This window comes from Musa acuminata, chromosome BXJ3-2 (genome assembly GCF_036884655.1).
Source record: "Musa acuminata AAA Group cultivar baxijiao chromosome BXJ3-2, Cavendish_Baxijiao_AAA, whole genome shotgun sequence".
NCBI classification, from domain to species: domain Eukaryota; kingdom Viridiplantae; phylum Streptophyta; class Magnoliopsida; order Zingiberales; family Musaceae; genus Musa; species Musa acuminata.
The window spans coordinates 34,260,939-34,279,632 of NC_088350.1; the positions used below are offsets into that span (position 1 = coordinate 34,260,939).

Genomic DNA, 18,694 nt, shown 5'->3' on the forward strand with positions numbered 1-18,694 from the left:
GTCTCCCTCTTTGCCGGCATGGTAAACCCCGACAGGCGGAGCTCGATACAAAAACCACCACGTGTTCCTTTCGCCACCGGCTGTGGGGCTCTCGTGTGGAGGCGCCGCACTCAGCGCACGTGTTTCACCGCCTCTCTCGTCTGTGGACTTTTACGTGGACGACCGCCGTCCTCGATTCCCGTCGACGCACTGCCTGCCTTCGCATATATATATATATATATATATATATATCATTCGTAGGAAGCCTAAAACACCCCCACCCCTCCACTGACCGCAGCGCTGTCACATGGAGTTCGAGGAATCGTCGTCGTCGTCGTCGTCGCCGCCCTCTTCCTCCTCCTACTCCCGTTGCTCATCGACGTCGACGGCATCGGGCGCACCGATCACGTCGGGGAAGCGGAAGGCCGGGCGGAAGAAGTTCCGGGAGACGCGACACCCGGTGTACCACGGCGTGCGGGAACGCAACGGCGGTCGGTGGGTGTGCGAGGTGAGGGAGCCCCGGAAGAAGAGCCGCATCTGGCTGGGGACGTTCGGAGAGCCGGAGATGGCCGCGCTGGCGCACGACGCGGCCGCCATCACGCTCCGCGGCGAGTCGGCCCTGCTCAACTTCCCGGACCTCGCCGGGACTCTGCCCCGCGCGCGGTCGCCGGCTCCTGAGGACGTCCGTCGGGCCGCGACCGAGGCAGTGGAGATGTTTCGGCCTTCGAAGCCGACGCCCGCCCAGCTGGCCGCCGTGTCGGATGCAGAAGGAAGTCAGGGAAGGAAGGAGAATACAACGACCGAGGACGCTGCTGCACCTTCGGCGGCGGTGTTCGTGGACGAGGATGAGCTGTTCAACATGCCGGAGTTGATCGAGGACATGGCGAGGGGGATGCTGCTGACGCCGCCAGCGTTGCAGCGGCGAGGGTTCGATTGGGATATTGCGGTGGAGGAGGAGCAAGAAATAGACTTGTCGCCACTGTGGAACGATGAATAACGACATGCAATAGAAATGGACACCGTTGTTTTGGTTAAGACGAGAAAATTAATAGTAATTGATGAGGATAGTGATTATATGATAAGACTCGGTTGACGTCAGATGACGTCTCACGTTTCGATCAACGTGACAGCACCTGGTCAAACGGACCAGAATGCCGGCCGAGGCGCATTAACTCCTGCTCAGGCTCGGTTCTTCACGACACGCCAACACCAATGTCAGACGCTACCAGCCTACCCCCTACAAGTGGGCACAGTAAGCTTCCATATAAATACCCTCGTATTCTGAACAGGAAAGAGGGGGAGAGACATACCAAAAAGACTTCTTCGTCTGAAATCCCCTTCACATCATCTGACTTGATCGTCGGAGGGGTCGGGTCGAGCTTCCCGACCTGACCTTTGTGCAGGTGCGAAGCCGAAGGTCCCTGCGGGACGCACGGGCGAGGAGCTCTTGCCCGAAGAAAGCGGCCACCCCGTCCCAATTGGACCACCTCAGCGCGACCACCTTGGCGGGCTCGAGGAACGCCCTAGGGAGATCCCCGTCGTCCGGACCCGAACCGAGTCGCGTCGGCCCCGAGGCCACAGCTCAAGGCTGTTTCCCATAATAGATTGGCGCTAGAAGGAGGGCTCGGAATGTCGAGCGATCACCTGAGCAGCTCAGATGAGCCTATGGCTGAGAGGTCATACCCGACTGAAACCTCGGGGGAACATCCCCCGCACGGAGACCATCGTGACGAATACCCCGCCACGACCTCGGAACGATATTAGCGAATATTCAACGACCCGGGCTTGTCGCCGCCCGACGGCGCCCCAGCCGACTCGACACCCGTGTCACCAGAGGCCTTTCAGGACCTCGCTCATCAAGTCCGAGCTCTGATGGATATGGTGCAAACCATTATCCAACTCGTTTCTCATCCGGTGCATCCGCCTGTGATCGAACCACAGTGACAACGCAAGGCGCCCGTTCGGGCCCACACGACACTTCCGGAGCCTCCCGCTTCGCCTCGGGTCCGACCGACCCCACTCGGGGATCCAATGATGGCAAACCCGAGCGGTCGCCCGGAACCCGAGGCATTCTCCTCGGATTCTATAAACTCCCTGCGTGCCTAGTTGCGCTTCGTCAGCCAGCGACTCGACGAGGTGCAGAAAGAGGTTTGCAGGTCCAAGGGAGAGCTCGGGGAGGACGCACACCAAGGGTCTCCCTTCACACCCGAGATACGGGATCAAACAGTCCCCCCGGACTTCCAGCTCCCCTCTCTGGACGTTATGATGGCTCCACCAGCCCGGCGGACCATGTAGCTACTTTTCGCGCCCAGATGGCGCTATACGAAACCTCTGATGCTCTGATGTGCAGAGCGTTTCCCACCACTCTGAGAGGGCCGGCCCATGCGTGGTATGGCGGTCTGAAGACTGCGACTATCGCTTCCTTCGACCAGCTCGTCAATGACTTCGAGCTCCACTTCATGGCCTATGCACGGCCAAAGCCTTCCACAGCACTGCTCCTCGAACTCAAACAAAGGGAGGACGAGCCCCTCTCACATTTTGTGGATCGCTTTGCCATGCAAATCTGGGGTTTACCGGACACTCACCCCTCTCTGTTAGTGCAGACATTTATGATAGGCCTGCGACCTTCCAGATTCCTTTGGTCCCTCGCAGAGCGACCTCCCACCACGGTGCTAGAGATGCTTAAGCGGGCTTACCGGTACATCGCAGCGGAGGCCTGGGCGATCGTGAGGAGAGGGGACAACTTCCGACCGCGGGCTCCATAAGAAAGGTCAAGCACCCGCGGTGGCTACTTGATGTAGTCCTCATGAAAAAAAATCTAAGCCCTGCCTCAGTCTCTTCCGAGCGAAGGTTCAAGTATCTGCTTGACCCCCTCTCGACTAGCGGTTAGCCCCGGCTTAAACCCTTTTGAATCTACATGACTCGGCCAAAGACTGCCGAGTTCACCTCAGCGCGGCCTACCCGCCTGAGCCGTGCCCCTCGGCGTGAGCCGTGTCCTTGCCGAGTCCACCTCAGCACAGCCTGCCCGCCTGAGCCGTGTCCCTCGGCCTGAGCCACGTCCCTTGGCCGAAGACTGCCCAAGTCCACCTCAGCGCGGCCTGCCCACCTGAGCCGTGCCCCTCGGCCTGAGCCGTGTCCTTGCCAAGTCTACCTCAATGCGGCCTGCCCGCCTGAGCCGTGTCCCTCGGCCGTAGACTGCCGAGTTCACCTCAGCGCGGCCTGCCTGCTTGAGCCGTGTCCCTCGGCCTGAGCTACGTCCCTCGGTCGAAGTCTGCCCGAGTCCACCTCAGCGCGGCTTGCCCGCCTGAGCCGTGTCCCTCGGCCGTAGACTGCCCGAGTCCACCTCAGCACGACCTACCAGCCTGAGCCGTGTCCCACGGTCGTAGACTGTCGAGTTCACCTCAGCGCGGCCTGCCCGCCTGAGCCGTGTCCCTCGGCCGTAGACTGCCGAGTTCACCTCAGCGCGGCCTGCCCGCTTGAGCTGTGTCCCTCGACCTGACTCGTGTCCCTCGGCCAAAGACTACCTGAGTCCACCTCAGCGCGGCCTGCCCGCCTGAGCCGTGTCCCACGGCCGTAGACTGCCGAGTCCACCTCAGCGCGGCCCGCCCGCCTGAGCCGTGTCCCTCGGCTGTAGATTACCGAGTTCACCTCAGCGCGGCCTGCCCACATGAGTTGTGTCCCTCGGCCACATGATTCTCGAGACCACACCTGCGCGGCCTGCCCGCCTGCGTCGTGCTCCTCGGCCGCATGATGCTCGAGACCACACCTGCGCGGCCTACCCGCCTGCGTCGTGCTCCTCGGCTCCATGCTCCCCGAGACACACCTGCGCGGCCAGCCCGCCTGCGTCGTCTTCCTCGGCCCTATGCTCCTCGAGACACACTTGCGCGACCAGCCCGCCTGCGTCGTGCTCCTCGGCCCCATGCTCCCCGAGACACACCAGCGCGGCCAGCCCACCTGCGTTGTGCTCCTCGGCTCCATGCTTCTCGAGACACACCTGCGCGGCCAGCCCGCCTGTGTCGTGCTCCTTGGCCCCATGCTCCCCGAGACACACCTGCGCGGCCAGCCCGCCTGCGTCGTGCTCCTCGGCTCCATGCTCCCTGAGACCGCGCCTGCGCGGCCAGCCCGCTTGAAAGCTGAAGCCATGCCTCGGACTCTCGTTACAACGACCGACGCATAGCTTGTTTCCAGGGGGGAATATGATGATGATAGTGATTATGATAAGACTCGACTGACGTCAAATGACGCCTCACGCCTTGATCGACGTGACATCACCTGGTCAAACGGACCAGAACGTCGGTCGAGGCACATTAATGCATGCTCAGGCTTGGTTCTTCACGCCACGCCAATACCAATGTCAGACGCTACAAGCCTGCCCCCTGCAAACGGGCACAGTAAGCTTCCCTATAAATACCCTCGCATTCCGAATAGGAAAGAGGGGGAGAGACACACCAAAAAGACTTCTTCATCTGTAATCCCCTTCACATCATCTGATTTGATCGTCGGAGGGGTCGGGTCGAGCTTCCCGACCCGACCTTTGTGCAGGTACGAAGCTAAAGGTCCCCGCGGGACGCGCAAGCGAGGAGCTCTTGCCCGGAGGAAGCGGCCACCCCGTCCCAATCGGACCACCTTAGCGCGACCACCTCGACGGGCTCGAGGAACGTCCCAGGAAAATCCCCGTCGTCCAGACCCGAACCGAGCCACGTCGGCCCCGAGGCCATGGCTCAAGGCTGTTTCCCAAGACAGATGAGCAAAGGTTTCAAGTGACAAATTGTTGAGATTTTAGATTATATATATATATATATATATATATATATATATATATATATATATATATATATATATATATAATCTATTTCTTGCGAGAAATGTTTCTCATTCGTGATTCCACAGTGGCCACAAGCTTATTTCTTGCTCCTCCTCCACCGCAATATCCCAATCGAACCCTCGCCACTGCAACGCTGGGGGCGTCAGCAGCAACCCCCTCGCCATGTCCTCGATCAACTCCGGCATGTTGAACAGCTCCTCCTCGTCCACGAACACTGCCGCCGGAGGTGCAGCAGCGTCCTTGGTCGCTGTATTCTCCTCCCTCGCCTCACGTCCCTGGCTTTCTCCTGCATCCGACACGGCGGGCAGCGGCGCGGGCGACGACTTTAAAGGTCGTAACATCTCGGCCGCCTTGGCCGCGGCGCGGCGGACGTCATCGGGCGCCGTCGATCGCGCGCGGGGCAGTGCCCCTGCGAGGTCCGGGAAGTTGAGCTGGGCCGACCCGCCGCGGAGCGCGATGGCGGCCACGTCGTGCGCCAGCGCGGCCATCTCCGGCTCCCGGAACGTCCCCAGCCAGATGCGGCTCTTCTTCTGGGGCTCCCGCACCTCGCACACCCACCGACCGCCGTTGCGCTCCCGCACGCCGTGGTACACCGGGTGTCGCGTCTCCCGGAACTTCTTCCGCCCGGCCTTCCGCTTCGGCGACGGGCCCAGAGCGCGGGAGGCCAACGTGGAGCCTCCCGTCGATACTACCGTCGGCGATGAGCACGAAGACGAGGAGGGGGAGGCCGACGACGGCGACGATTCCTCGAACTCAAAGGCGACAGCTTCTCCTTCCTTCCTTGCAACTTGAAAGCCGAGATCGAGCTGCATTAGTCGGCGGGTATGTCGACGCTTCCTAAGCACATTATAAAGAGGTGATCGATCGGTGCGTCGACGCACAGAGAAAAGACGGTACTTCACGTCGAAGTCCACCGCGTTCGACACCCAAAGCGCAGTGCTTCCGCTGGAGGAAGCAATCGCCAACGTTCTGCAATTGCGGCGCGAGAGTCAAAAACGTGTTCTTTTTTGTGGCTCTTCCTCCTTCGTTGTTCCTCAAAGGAGGGACCTATCACCTGAGGCTGACCGACTCGGTTGACTCTCCAGTAAGCTTCGAGCTGAGCATCACGAAGTTTTTGGTCTCATCCGATTTCATGCGTGCCTACGTCGTTCGTCCATCACAACTCGCATGCACGATAATCGAGGTATATATATATATATATCGATATATCAGTATAAAAATATTCTTTTAATTTTTTTTATTTCCTTCTCACATATAATATTTTCTAACCCAAACCCATATGTTGGAATTCCGAGATAAACCATCGGTTTGGAAAACATTAATTTCGTCAAGAAGAATCAGTGTGCACACGACATATTAAGGAGCAGCGTCGACGAGAGTCATCGGCGGCGGACGCTATTCGAACAGTGGACGAACCGCCACGGGCAAACCGTCGACGACGGCAACAGACAGCGAAGGCGACCGTCTATCATCATCTGACAACACGAATCTTAAGTGGATCCAACCGATGAAAAGCAATAGTTCTTGCTGCGCAAGTAAACCAATGCAAACACGTTTTGCAGTTTTCCTCGATGCAGAATGTTTCTTTCATCTGTGATGTAAACACAAACTCGCTATCAGCTTATTACACTCATCAAGCCACACAAAGCAGCAATTAAAACGAAGAGTAAAGAAAGGGCAAGCATTCTAGTCCCGATGAGAGATGCAATCGGAAGACGACGTCATCCGAAACAAGAACATGAGGGAGCTCCTTCCTCGACCACTAGCTCCAGCAGACTTGCCCTACCGAAGAGAGTCTATTGTCTTGCTCAACTGCTCCAGCTTTCTCATCCTTTGCCTCTCGCTCTCGCTCACCAGCTGCAGAGTGCGATCATTTCCAACCCATATTTAGATGCAAAATTAATTCTACATTCTTGGTCAAAGAAATGCAATCGATGCTCTTCACCTCCATTAGCTTGTTGACTAGTTGGGCCTTCTCCCTGTTCTTTCCATCGAAGGCCTCAAGAGCATCCCTGTACTCCTTGTCCTTTACGAACAGCCAACACACAGGTCATGGTGAAATATGTATATATATATATATATATATAGAGAGAGAGAGAGAGAGAGAGAGAGCTCATTGATAATGAGATACCTTCTTCAAACAGTTCTGGCCTAGAGGTTTCAGTTCACTGTTAACTGCATCTATCTTCTTGCGTAAGTCTGACACTTGCTTGCTTGTTGGATCCGCCATGGTTTCGAGTTCCTGAGGAAATTTCAAGTTCATAGATCAACAAAATCGAGCCACAGAATGGACCTGGTGGGACAAAGAAAGATGAACATTCAACTCACCTTTCGGATCACGGCCAGGCGTTTGCTTTCCTCTTCCACCCTGCCCAGCTGAGCGAAGACCTTCTCTCTGACCTCCATCTTCTTCCTCTCGATCTGTTCTTCCTTGATACGGAACGAGGAGAGAGCTGTCCTTGATGCTTCCTCATCTGCTCTCTCTTCTTCGGACGGGCTCTCTCTATGGCTGCTGCGCACGGAGTTCCTCGCGCGCAGAATGTGCTGCTGTTCCCGTGCCGACGTGTGAGTCTGCATCTGCATCCTTCTCCGAGAGTCCTTCTTTCAGAACCCAATTGGACTTTCTTGTTCCTTTGCCTCCTTTTTATATATAGCAGTGCTTTGTGTCAAGCAACTTGACTTGCTCATTATGTATGCACAATGCAATAAATAAGCTGCTGGCGAAATGACAAGTCACTGCCCGGTGAATGTATTGGTTGGCAGGAAGGTTGCGTTTCGATCTTGTTTCCGGATGTTCATCAGCTCTCGAACATCCGTGGCAGCTTGTATAAGATCTTCTTTAACTCAAAGCTATGCGCGTTTCTGATGGTACCGCGAATTCTCCGTTGGAAATCCTGTTAGGGCATGGATGATACAGTGCTTGAGGAAGGAATGCTTCAGGATGAAGCCTGGCTTCAGTATGATAACAGTAGGGGCCAAGACAAAGGCACAAGGATGCAATGGATCAGCTGCCTCTGGTAACCACCAGCTGGATTCCAGCATGAACATGACATAACTCCCTCACCTTTATTTTTCCCTTCCTTGCAGCTCACAAGCCAGGTGTGTGATCATGCATGCATAATATTTTCCCCTCGGCACTTGGAAACTCCGGGTGTGGCTGAGCATTGTGCACAAGAAAGTTTGCTTTGCTTTCATGTAAAGTAGGTTGTGAAAGAGCTACGGAGGAAGGTGAGACATGGTGCATGGCCACTAAAAACTAATGTGTTGGACCAGGGTGTCAACGCTGTAGCAGCAGCCCTCGCCATGAGTGCACTGCTCAGCTGCAGCAGCAGAGGACACCAACCTGCCCACTTCTACGACCTAATTGATTGTTTGAAGCTCTTGCAAGGTTTTAACGTTTGATAGAGTCGATGGAAGAAATGATGACATGAACCCGCTGAGAGCCCAACCCAAACCAAATGGCTGCAATATCGGTTGGGTTCAGTGCGTTTCCTAAGAAAAAAGAGAATATATATATATATATATATATATATATATATATATATATATGATATCACTTAAAATGATATTGTAATGGATGACAATCACAAAGAGATGTTATTTATAATATTTTTAATCTATTAATAAAAATAATATTATATTATTAAAAATATTATAAATGAGTCAAATTGAAAACATTGTAAGGATCCAAAACTGACAAGAAAACTAGTCAGAAAATTACCATTAAAGTTGATGAGAGATATTTTAGATATAATTCGTAATAAGAGACATTTTTCGAGAAAAATAAAACTAGAGATATCTTTAGAGAAAAAATAATTTTTTTTTTCAGAAAAAGTACAATTTCAACATATAATAATAATAATAATAATAATAATAATAATAGTGAAAATTAAATGACCGATCCGGGATTACTACGTACTTGGATGGTTTTCCATCTGGATTCATTTATCTAAGCCGAGGTATTTTGAACTTAGAAAGGAGCCTCCCTTCGCAGGCAACTACTGGTCATGCCGCGTTCCGCCACCTCGTGGCCTGCTACTTTTGGCGGCCACCGCCGCAGTCGCAGGAGAGATGAACGGCCCAGATCACGTGTTTGACCCAATCCGTCCACTCCACGCTCTCACCAATTGGCCGCCTGCCGCACCAATTCTTCCCTACCCACTCGTACACACCGTCACAGAGCGAGTTAGGCGTTTCGAAACCCGACCTACGTCACGACTGAGACGACGACGGCGATCGTCACGGCCGATGTCACGAATCGAGAACCGCACCGGCTAGTCGTGACGTAAGTCTTGACGTACGTCAAGACGTTATGACGAGCTCCGGAATAAAAGGCGTGCGTTGCGACCTAATATACTAAGTTCTCCTTTTGCCCGTTCTGCTTCTACGTATATATAGGTATATACGCGATTGAGCTCTTTCGTCCCTAATTCTTCTCGGATACCAATTCGCTACGCGATCGAGTTCCTCCAATCGATCCATGGCGGAGAAGCACTTCAAATACGTGATCCTCGGCGGCGGCGTTGCAGCGGTGAGCTAGCCTCGCGCTCCTCCATCGTTTGATTTCTTGATCGGCTTCCTGTCTTTTATCCTTTGCGTATGATTGCGGGAGAAGGTCGTGGATCCAAGAGTGTGTTTGACCCGTTAGACTATTTAGGGAATGCTGGAGAGATTAAATTGTTTGATCGGACTGATTATGAATCCATGTAATTTTCCCCTTTCTGTGATTTTAGGGATATGCAGCTAGGGAGTTCGTGAAGCTTGGCCTCAACCCAGGAGAGCTAGCAATCATATCCAAAGAGTCGGTATGGTTTTATATGCTTATTTCCTTCTTGATCATCTTATCAAAACCTTTATAGAACATCCACTGGTACTGGTGCTTTTTTGACATACAGGGAAATTGTGTGTATCTTGCATATGTGGTAACTGAAATATATGGTCTGATTTAACTTTGAAATTATGAGGGGTCATCAAAGTTTTTTTTGCCTGTCAAACAGGAACCAGGCTTTACCGTCTTGGCAGTTAGTAATCATTTCTTTTCATGATGGATTCATTTTCTTATGTTGTATGAATATAATCTAGTATATGAGCACTAGGAAATTGCTATGGCTGCCTTCACCGGCCTCTATCATCCCACAAAATGAACTACCATCTCTGTATAGACTGTTTTCTTTTCCTGTCAAATTCTTCTGTTACTGTCATAGTGAGATGGTTTCATGTCGTTTTAAGGATTGTCTGTGTTATCACAATAAATGTTTTTTGAATTGGAAGCTACAACTCTGATTGTTCTGAGATTAGAATGATTAACTTGGCATCTTAGCATGCGATGGTACAGTAGATGATATTGACATTACATCTTCTCCAATAATTCTTTGAATGATTGGTCCTTGAAAAAAATCATTCAAGAATTGCAGGACGAACAATGATCACATGCGATGTATATAATCTGCTCATATGTTTATCCTGCCTTCAAAGCAAGAAGAAAGAATCTAGCTAGACGATCCTGTAGTATTTTTATAATTTCCCCTTAATTTAGAATTCACAGGTCATTTTTGACTGAGGCAAAACTTACACCTTAATAACAAATCAATAAAACATCCAGTTAGATGATTCTTATAGGTATCTTATAATGATTCTATATGTTTTTCCTTAATTTGGGATAAGAAAATCATTTTTTTATTGAACGATAATTCACACTTCCATTCAGTTCATCTTAGACCTTGTTCTTGAAATTTCTGCAAAGATTCTTTATTGATGTATCTTAGTGAATTATTTAGGTGGCTCCTTATGAACGGCCAGCGCTCAGCAAAGGCTACCTTTTCCCTCAAGGTATGTTGAACTTGTAATGGCAAATAGCCGACAATATGTCTTTGCTGTCGAACCATATAATTTTCACATTTGACAATAACCTCATTGGATTTTGTCATTTAACTGTTCCTATAACCTTAATTCAAGATTGTGTGGTGACTTGAAGATTCCTTCCTGTTGCACATATTCATCTATATCTCAGAATCTTATAATTAAGCATATATATGTTTGATGTTCTTCGTCAGGTTATTTACTTGCACTATACCAAAACATCAGAGTGAAATGCCAAAATATCATATTCACAAAATTCAATCTGACTGCATCTAACGCACATCTTACCAATAGTTCAGTGGTTTCATCATTCATGAACAAAACAACTAATAGTTGAGTTTGCCTGTGTTAGTCATGTTGACTTGCTAGTTCCTCCCCTTTGATTTGTTAAGCTCAGTTGGTACCTTGTATTCTGGCTAAAGGATGACCCTTATAAGCAGATCAACTTAAGTAGATCAATCTTTGGTTCTGACATTATACAGAAAGAGATCAAGCTGTTTCGGACCAGATATGTGGCTTTTAGTTGCATATCTTTACAATTTAAATGCTTATAGACATTTGCCTGACAAGTTCCTCTTCAGTGACAATTTTTTTACAGTATTCATGGTTCTGCTTTCCTGTCAATGACTTGTTATATTCATCAATATTAAAATTTAAATCTATGTATTAATGAAAGTTAGATAATCTTGGCAATTAAAAATTCATTAAATTTTGCTTGTTTGTCTGCCTATCTTTTACTACCAGTTGCATCCTTGTAGATGTACATAATCTCTCTTTTGCCAAACATATGATCTATTCCATGGTGAGTAGTTGCATAAGGAATCTTTTAGGTAAAGAAAGATTGATCATAGATTCTTTTCTTTCATCCACATTCTGGTCTACAGGTGCTGCAAGATTACCAGGGTTTCATGTCTGTGTTGGCAGTGGCGGAGAAAGACTGCTTCCAGAATGGTATGCTGAGAAAGGTAAATTTGTTTTCTCTCTCTCTCTTTTTTTTTTTGCATGGTAGAGCTTGCTTAACCTTGAAATGGTTAATTCAGATAGACTATAACTTTATTGTCACATTTCCTGGATCCGTGCATTGTCATTACCCACTGAAATTCTTTATCGGTTCTTGCCGATTTTGAGTAGTGTATGGTTTCATGAAATATGAACTAATATTTTTAGGATCTGTTGGTGCCGGTAACTTTAATCAAGAAATGGTAATGCTCTATCCCTTGCTATCTTTGTAGCCAAACTTTTTGCATTTGACAACTCCCTTGCTTGCAGCACTTTCCATCATTCAAACTTTTGTTTAAGATTCTCAAGGATATAACTTTCTTGGCAGGCATTGAGCTTATACTTGGTACAGAAATTGTAAAAGCTGATCTAGCATCCAAGACTCTTACAAGTGCAGCTGATGTGATCATTAAGTATGATATTTTGATCATTGCTACTGGCTCCACAGTAAGTCAAGGAACTATGAACTGAATAGACACATCTTTTCACATATCTTTGTCCTAATTTTTGAGCTCATATTTGGTTGAACGTCCATCTTGACTTACATTTTCTTCTCCAATTTACTTGCCTAAGTCCTATTGAGTCATCAAATACACTTGCCAATTCCTTATTTCATCTAGTTTTTCATTGGATGTCTGTGCTATGTAGGTCATAAGACTTTCAGACTTTGGCGTCCAAGGTGCAGATGCAAATAACATATTTTACTTGCGGGAGATTGATGATGCTGATAAACTTGTTGCTGCAATTCATGCAAAGAAAGATGGAAAGGCTGTAATTGTTGGAGGAGGGTACATTGGTCTTGAGCTTGGTGCAGCACTCAAAATCAATAATTTAGATGTCACCATGGTGTACCCTGAGCCTTGGTGCAGTAAGTTACATTTCAGTGTCTATGAATTATTAGGATGACAAAAGGTCTCATTTCTTTTCACTTGGGGATGTCTTTGCTGTTTGAATATACTGTCTCTCCACGTCCCAGGGTGCAAGGATGCTTGCCTTTATTGTGTTATCAATGGAACTTCATTTAACAGCTCTTTTTTCTTATTCAGTTAATATCGTGATCAGCAACCATAAATTGAGTGACTTTTGCCTAATTTTGTGACCTTTGAAAAGATCCTGACTGGATGTATCAAATTCGGTTACTCTAGAGTTCTTGAACATAATAACTTGCTATTCTTATGCAGGCCCCTTTTTTTTTTGCAGTGCCACGGCTATTTACTGCAGGAATTGCTGCTTTTTATGAGGGTTATTATGCAAATAAAGGGATCAAAATAATCAAAGGGACTGTAGCAGTTGGATTTGATTCTGATGCAAATGGAGATGTAAGTCTCTGGTGCAGTAGAACTCCTAGTGGTAAGTTGGTGATATGGTAATCTTCTTAATCCAAGCCCATAATGTGTTTATCAGGTAACCGCTGTAAGGTTGAAGGATGGAAGAGTCTTGGAGGCTGATATTGTTGTTGTCGGTGTTGGTGGCAGACCACTTATTACACTATTTAAAGGTCAGGTAGAAGAGGAAAAAGGTGGAATTAAGGTGAGACAAACATCCCTTCTTATTATATAATGAACATCAGCTATAATTTGACAAGCTATTGTTTCTGGAAACACAAGCAGAAGAAGTTTCTTGTCTACACTTTACCGTTAGGATGTTACTTTTTATCCTTGGCATGATGTATAAATTAGCCTTTAGACTTAAAAATTTTAGCTTTCTAATGATCACTATCATCCATCCAACTATATATAAGCTGCTGTTAGGAAAGGGCTCTGTAAATTTTGGCTACCTGTTGCTTAAATTGTTACTGCTCATCTTCTTTACTGCTGACATTGTACGAAATGCCATTTTCATATTCCAACATAGAAATTTTTACACTGGTATCAGACTGATGGTTTCTTCAAGACAAGCATTCCTGATGTCTATGCTGTGGGAGATGTCGCTACATTCCCTTTAAAGCTCTACAACGAACAAAGGAGAGTCGAACATGTCGATCATGCAAGAAAATCTGCTGAGCAAGCTGTCAAGGTGAGCTTTCTAACGGTATTCTTCCCGTGTTTGCATCATAGAAAGTAGGCAGAATGAACAGTCTGGGTTCTTATTTTTTGTCTATCTTATCCTATGTAGGCAATCAAGGCGGTAGAAGAAGGCGAATCGATAGAGGAATACGACTACCTTCCCTACTTCTACTCACGCTCATTTGACTTGTCATGGCAATTCTATGGAGACAATGTCGGGGACACAATCCTCTTTGGAGACAATGATCCTACCTCTGCAAAACCAAAGTTTGGTACTTACTGGATCAAGGAGGGGAAGGTGGTAGGCGTGTTCCTCGAATCCGGATCTCTTGAGGAGAACAAATTGATAGCCAAGGTAGCTAAGCTCCAGCCACCAGTGCAGGACCCTGAACAGCTGGAGAAGGAAGGTCTTGCATTTGCCAGTAAAATCTAATTATCAAGCTCAAAGATGTGTAAATTTTCTGGTATGGCTCGTTATGCTTCTGTGTCTATCTCTGTTTTGTTCATGTACGATGGACTTTGATATCTATTTCAGCATGTGTGATAATAAAGCTTGATGATTCCAAGAGATTTCTGAGCATACACTAATACTGAATCTAATCTAATCAGAATTCTGATATAGTCATGACGGTCTAATTATAGATTATTCTTTATAATTAGTCATGACATTTTAATATCTTAATCTCTATATCTTTAAAAATTATATTGAGATCCTTATACTTATGAAAGTAAAATATTTAATTCTGTTTCTCCTTATGTTATATCGACTTTGTTGATAGAAATATCGCACATGTTGTCATATGTGAAAAATAACTCTAAAATAAGATTAAAAAGCTAATTTTGTAGGATTAAAAATTAGGAGAAAAAGAAAAAGAGAAGGGTTTTATTGATAAATGAAGTGATTCAATCTTTTCTCTTAAACATTCGGTAGAAAGAATCTCTCTCTTGTGATTGAAAAATTAATATCGATAAAAATAACAATATGAAATTATTTTTTTAATCATGTTTTATTGCTATTTTCCTCATGTGACAACACGAGCAGTATTTTTATAAAAAAAATCAATAATACGAGGATAAATGAGATTAAATATTTTACTTTTATAAATGTATGAATCTAAATATCGTATACTGACTCATTGATTACTTTGAAGCATGTAGTACCTTGCATATGCTAAGGCAGAGAAATCATTCAGACCTGCATATATGCAGACTATTATAGCTTTCTTTTGACACATTGTTGTGGCAACAAAAGAGCTCTGCATTACCAGTTGGTGTTAACACAGTCAGCTGCTAGGATTTTTGGATAGGTGTAGTCATCCTCTTGACTTTTTCTTGTCAACGAAAATAGACACTATGACTAGCGTAAGATATGACTGCTGGAACAAATCAAGAACAGGAGAACTCACTACAAGCACAAGAAACTTCTTGTGTACTTACTAGTCAATTTTTGTACTGAAATGTCATGTTCATCATACCTTCGGCATCATTGGATAATCGTTGACGTTAGATTAAGTAGTTCTTAAAATAATTGGTCACCAGAAAGAAAATCCTAATTTTGATAGATTATTTTGTTGAGAAGAACTCTGGAATGAATGAAACTTTTTGAGTTTTAATTATCGATCAATTTATTGATTGTAGTGAATCCATAAAAAAATAAAAAGAGAGGAGAATGATATAGTATTGATGTGCATATTTACTTCTACAGAAGTTTCATGACGTTGGAGGTATTTGGTTCATAGAATAATTTGAGTTATATTTTTTCTTGTGGGCTAATTATAGATTACCTCCATGTAATTAGTTACTTTAGCATCTCGATCCTTATAATTTTAAATGTTACATTAATATCCTTATGTTTACGAAAGTAAAATATTTCACCTCATTGCTCCAGCAAAACTCATATCTCTTTTAATTTTTAATCTTTTAAAATTATCTTTTTAACTTTTTAACCTTGTATAAGGATCTTAATATTTTACGGAATTCCATTATAACTTTTAAATATACAAAGATCGGGATACTAAATATAATTAATTATAAAAAATAAGATATAATTAACTCTTTTCTCGTCAACGAAAACACACACTATGACTAGCATAAGACATGCCTGCTGGAACAAACAAATCAAGAACAGTAGAATTAACTACAAGCAAGTACTTACAGCTTCAGAGCTTTGACATATCCTCGGAGAATCCTTAGACCAATCTGTGATCAACCAATAATTGTCTCACAAATCAAAAAATTCTTTTTTTTTTTTTTGCCTTTTGTTTTGGTCATTATCAGAATTTACAAACCAAAGACAAAGATAAAAGAAATCAAAGAGGAGTTAACGAGCCTTAGAAGCACTCAATCTAACGCGACATCGGCGTCTTAAGCTTCTTGTGATCGAAGAACCACACCGTGCTGCGATTGAGTCGAGCAGTGTCTATCCCTTTCCGCCTTCTATAATTTCCCCAAACACGAAAACCCATCAAAATCGAGTGCTTTAACATCTGTACATCAATCAAGAAGGCGAGCAAAGAAAAAGCAAGAATTTACCAGAGTTCTTCGGCGACAACGGCCGGTGCGGTAGCTCCGATACACCTTCTGAAGCTCCGTGGCCGCCGCCGACTCGAGCCATCGCGCGGCCGGCGAGTTTAGGGAGAGGCCACTCCCATCTCCCGAAGCCGGGGTACGAGAGTCCACCTGGGAGAGCGGAGCGTCACGGCTCACCTCCGGGCCGAGGTCTACAAGAAATCCAGCGGCCGCGTGGAAGGGAGACGGTTCGAAGACGGCCGGGGCTTGGAGCTCCGCTGGGGCGTGTTCTACGTGGGACTCCGGAGACGGGGGGGCTTCACGAGAGACACGGGGATGAGGGCGAAGGGTGATCGAGAGTTCGATGCCACTTCAGAGAAGCGAGACCGCCACCACCTTCGTCGAACTATTAATCGACGCAACGACGACGAACGACGAACGACGAACGACGCCAAGTCTTCTTAAGAAGCTATTCACGGTCCTATTAGTAAATCCTTGGCTGTTGATAATCCATTAGAACCATTTAAAACATGACATTTTATTATTTTCAACCCCACAATTATCTATCTTTTAATTTTTTTAATTTTTTTTCTTCTTCACAATTTATTATTTCATCAACTCATTGCCTACATCACTTGTCGTCGATATTACTTGATGTTGACGTCGCTAACGACCCCCTTGGATACCTCTCCACTCATCGTTGATATCATAAATGCTCCCTTAATGCTTGTCGTAAGTGTAATCGAAGGTGATGTCGTTTGTCACCCCTTTGAATGACCACCAAACACGTTTGCTCGTTGTTGACATCGACGTCCACTCTATTGTTTGCGTTTATAATTCTTTTGTCTTCTCATATGTGAACATTGTAAATTTTTGTTACGTTAGCCGCCTACTCTTCTCCTATGTGAGCGACCCTCACAAAGGCCATCCTCATCCCGTGACCATCACTCGTGCTTGCTAGTATCACTATTAGTTGGATTGAGAAAGAGGAGAAGGCAGAAGAATATGACATTTATGTCTATTTATAGAGAGGTATTTTAGAAATATTTAAAATTCTTAATGTATGATTATAAATAGTAAAAAGGATGATTAGAAATATATATTTTTAATGTAAAATTATAAACATATCTCTTCACAATAAATTATGGGTGAATTAAAAAAAAAAGTTTCTATCTTTAAAAAAATTTTCTAACTTTCAAAAATTCTCATAGAGTGCCTATTAGTCGTTTGAAAAGATCATTTGACATCTAATTCCATCGATTCTTTGTTGCCCTTGCCTCCCTATACCGCCCCTTCCTCCGTGGAACCCATGAGTCACACCCTCTCCTTCCTCACTACTTGTAGTTGACAAGGGGAGCCTATAGGCAACGACAAAGGTGCTCCCCCCCCAAAGCGACAGTGAGGTTGCATGGGTTGCCCCCTCTCTTTTCTCGCTTGCGATCAATGATGCAAGTGGGGTCTATAAGCGACAATGAAGAGGGTGCATGGGTCGCCCCCTCTCTTTCCTCGCTTGCGATCAACGATGCAAGTGGGGTCTATAGGCGACAATGAAGGCACAAGGTACCCCTCCCTCCTTCCTTCCCTATTGCCAATGGCGAGGGAGCACGGGTCGACCCCTCCCCTTCCTCACCCGTGATGGATGATGAGAGGGCTTGCGAGGGCACACGGACCATCCCCTCTCCTTCATTGCCAGTGGATGATGACAAAATCCCCTCTCCTTCCTCACCCATAATCAATGAGGAGGGCTTGCGGGCAACAGAAGTGTCTGGTAAGGTTTGATGAGGAGAAAACCTTCGTGTATGGGTGATGGGTTGTTGTTCTAGATAAAAGGGGTGGCTAGTAAGGCAGAGGCGCGACGACAGAGAGTGATGGTTGACAAGGGTAGAATGATCATTCTGAAAAAAAAAAAATCCTACAAAAATTTCTCCTGGGATACTATTTGAAAAATTGTCAAACATAACAAACTTTTTTTTCAAGAATTCTTCTATACTTATTCCTCTAAATTTAAATTAAGCCATAGATTCTCGCAAAACCTAAAACCTAATATATATATATATAATTTATAAATAATAGTTTGGATTATCTAAAATATGGAAAGATAATAGTAGACGTATTACAGAAGAGGATAGGAGTTCACATCATTATGACAATCAACTAATAGATACAAAAGACAATTATACATCTGCTAAGTTATTAGTGTTTTTGGGGATATATGTGTGTGTCATAATAAATTTAGAGGGATAAAATAAAGAACGTTAACTTTAGATAGATTCATATGCAATTTTATCTTCTTCGATTGTCAATCCATTTTATGCCAAAATTTTTACGAACAAAGACAAGGATTAGTAAATTAAGCCAAGTTGGTAGAAGGAACGCGAAATTATTGGGCATAAGTTTTATTCTCAATAAATCTTTGTTTTATGTTTTTCCTCTCACGAAACAACAATACTTTAAAGAGAGTTGCATTGATAAAAAAAAATATAAAGAAACTTCTTAAACTAAGAGACGCTAATAAATC

The 18,694-nt window shown here is 45.8% G+C and overlaps 4 protein-coding genes across 4 annotated transcripts; 2 read left to right on the forward strand and 2 right to left on the reverse strand.

The window, feature by feature from the left end:
* The first annotated feature begins 286 nt into the window (after positions 1 to 286).
* On the forward strand, positions 287 to 976 carry LOC103976599 (dehydration-responsive element-binding protein 1F-like). The gene has a single exon (XM_009391865.3). It carries the CDS (start codon positions 287 to 289, stop codon positions 974 to 976), a length of 690 nt encoding a protein of 229 aa, XP_009390140.2.
* Positions 977 to 4,827: 3,851 nt separating this feature from the next.
* On the reverse strand, positions 4,828 to 5,938 carry LOC135631639 (dehydration-responsive element-binding protein 1F-like). Its single transcript, XM_065139377.1, has 2 exons — positions 5,859 to 5,938; positions 4,828 to 5,773 (listed from the first exon to the last, which is right to left on the reverse strand). Exons 1-2 carry the CDS (start codon positions 5,936 to 5,938, stop codon positions 4,852 to 4,854), a joined length of 1,002 nt encoding a protein of 333 aa, XP_064995449.1. The 3' UTR covers positions 4,828 to 4,851.
* A 214-nt stretch (positions 5,939 to 6,152) lies between these two features.
* Positions 6,153 to 7,564, reverse strand: LOC103976517 (uncharacterized). Its single transcript, XM_009391744.3, has 4 exons — positions 7,133 to 7,564; positions 6,936 to 7,046; positions 6,750 to 6,830; positions 6,153 to 6,661 (listed from the first exon to the last, which is right to left on the reverse strand). Exons 1-4 carry the CDS (start codon positions 7,385 to 7,387, stop codon positions 6,587 to 6,589), a joined length of 522 nt encoding a protein of 173 aa, XP_009390019.2. The 5' UTR covers positions 7,388 to 7,564; the 3' UTR covers positions 6,153 to 6,586.
* A 1,598-nt stretch (positions 7,565 to 9,162) lies between these two features.
* On the forward strand, positions 9,163 to 14,236 carry LOC135632043 (monodehydroascorbate reductase 3, cytosolic-like). Its single transcript, XM_065140344.1, has 10 exons — positions 9,163 to 9,335; positions 9,538 to 9,609; positions 10,582 to 10,633; positions 11,548 to 11,628; positions 11,991 to 12,109; positions 12,311 to 12,530; positions 12,863 to 12,981; positions 13,067 to 13,192; positions 13,538 to 13,678; positions 13,778 to 14,236. The coding sequence occupies exons 1-10, from the start codon at positions 9,285 to 9,287 to the stop codon at positions 14,099 to 14,101; spliced, it is 1,305 nt and encodes a 434-aa protein (XP_064996416.1). The 5' UTR covers positions 9,163 to 9,284; the 3' UTR covers positions 14,102 to 14,236.
* Positions 14,237 to 18,694: the final 4,458 nt, after the last annotated feature.

Excerpts from the sequence above, each read along its gene's own strand:
- LOC103976599 (XM_009391865.3), top strand. The coding sequence starts at position 287 with ATGGAGTTCGAGGAATCGTCGTCGTCGTCGTCGTCGCCGCCCTCTTCC.
- LOC135631639 (XM_065139377.1), bottom strand. The coding sequence starts at position 5,938 with ATGAAATCGGATGAGACCAAAAACTTCGTGATGCTCAGCTCGAAGCTT. Across the intron at positions 5,774-5,858 it reads ACCGAGTCGGTCAGCCTCAG|AACGTTGGCGATTGCTTCCT; the intron begins GTGATAGGTCCC and ends CCGCAATTGCAG.
- LOC103976517 (XM_009391744.3), bottom strand. The coding sequence starts at position 7,387 with ATGCAGATGCAGACTCACACGTCGGCACGGGAACAGCAGCACATTCTG. Across the intron at positions 6,831-6,935 it reads GCCAGAACTGTTTGAAGAAG|GACAAGGAGTACAGGGATGC; the intron begins GTATCTCATTAT and ends CTGTTCGTAAAG. Across the intron at positions 6,662-6,749 it reads TAGTCAACAAGCTAATGGAG|CTGGTGAGCGAGAGCGAGAG; the intron begins GTGAAGAGCATC and ends CGCACTCTGCAG.
- LOC135632043 (XM_065140344.1), top strand. The coding sequence starts at position 9,285 with ATGGCGGAGAAGCACTTCAAATACGTGATCCTCGGCGGCGGCGTTGCA. Across the intron at positions 9,610-10,581 it reads CAATCATATCCAAAGAGTCG|GTGGCTCCTTATGAACGGCC; the intron begins GTATGGTTTTAT and ends TGAATTATTTAG. Across the intron at positions 13,193-13,537 it reads AGGAAAAAGGTGGAATTAAG|ACTGATGGTTTCTTCAAGAC; the intron begins GTGAGACAAACA and ends CACTGGTATCAG.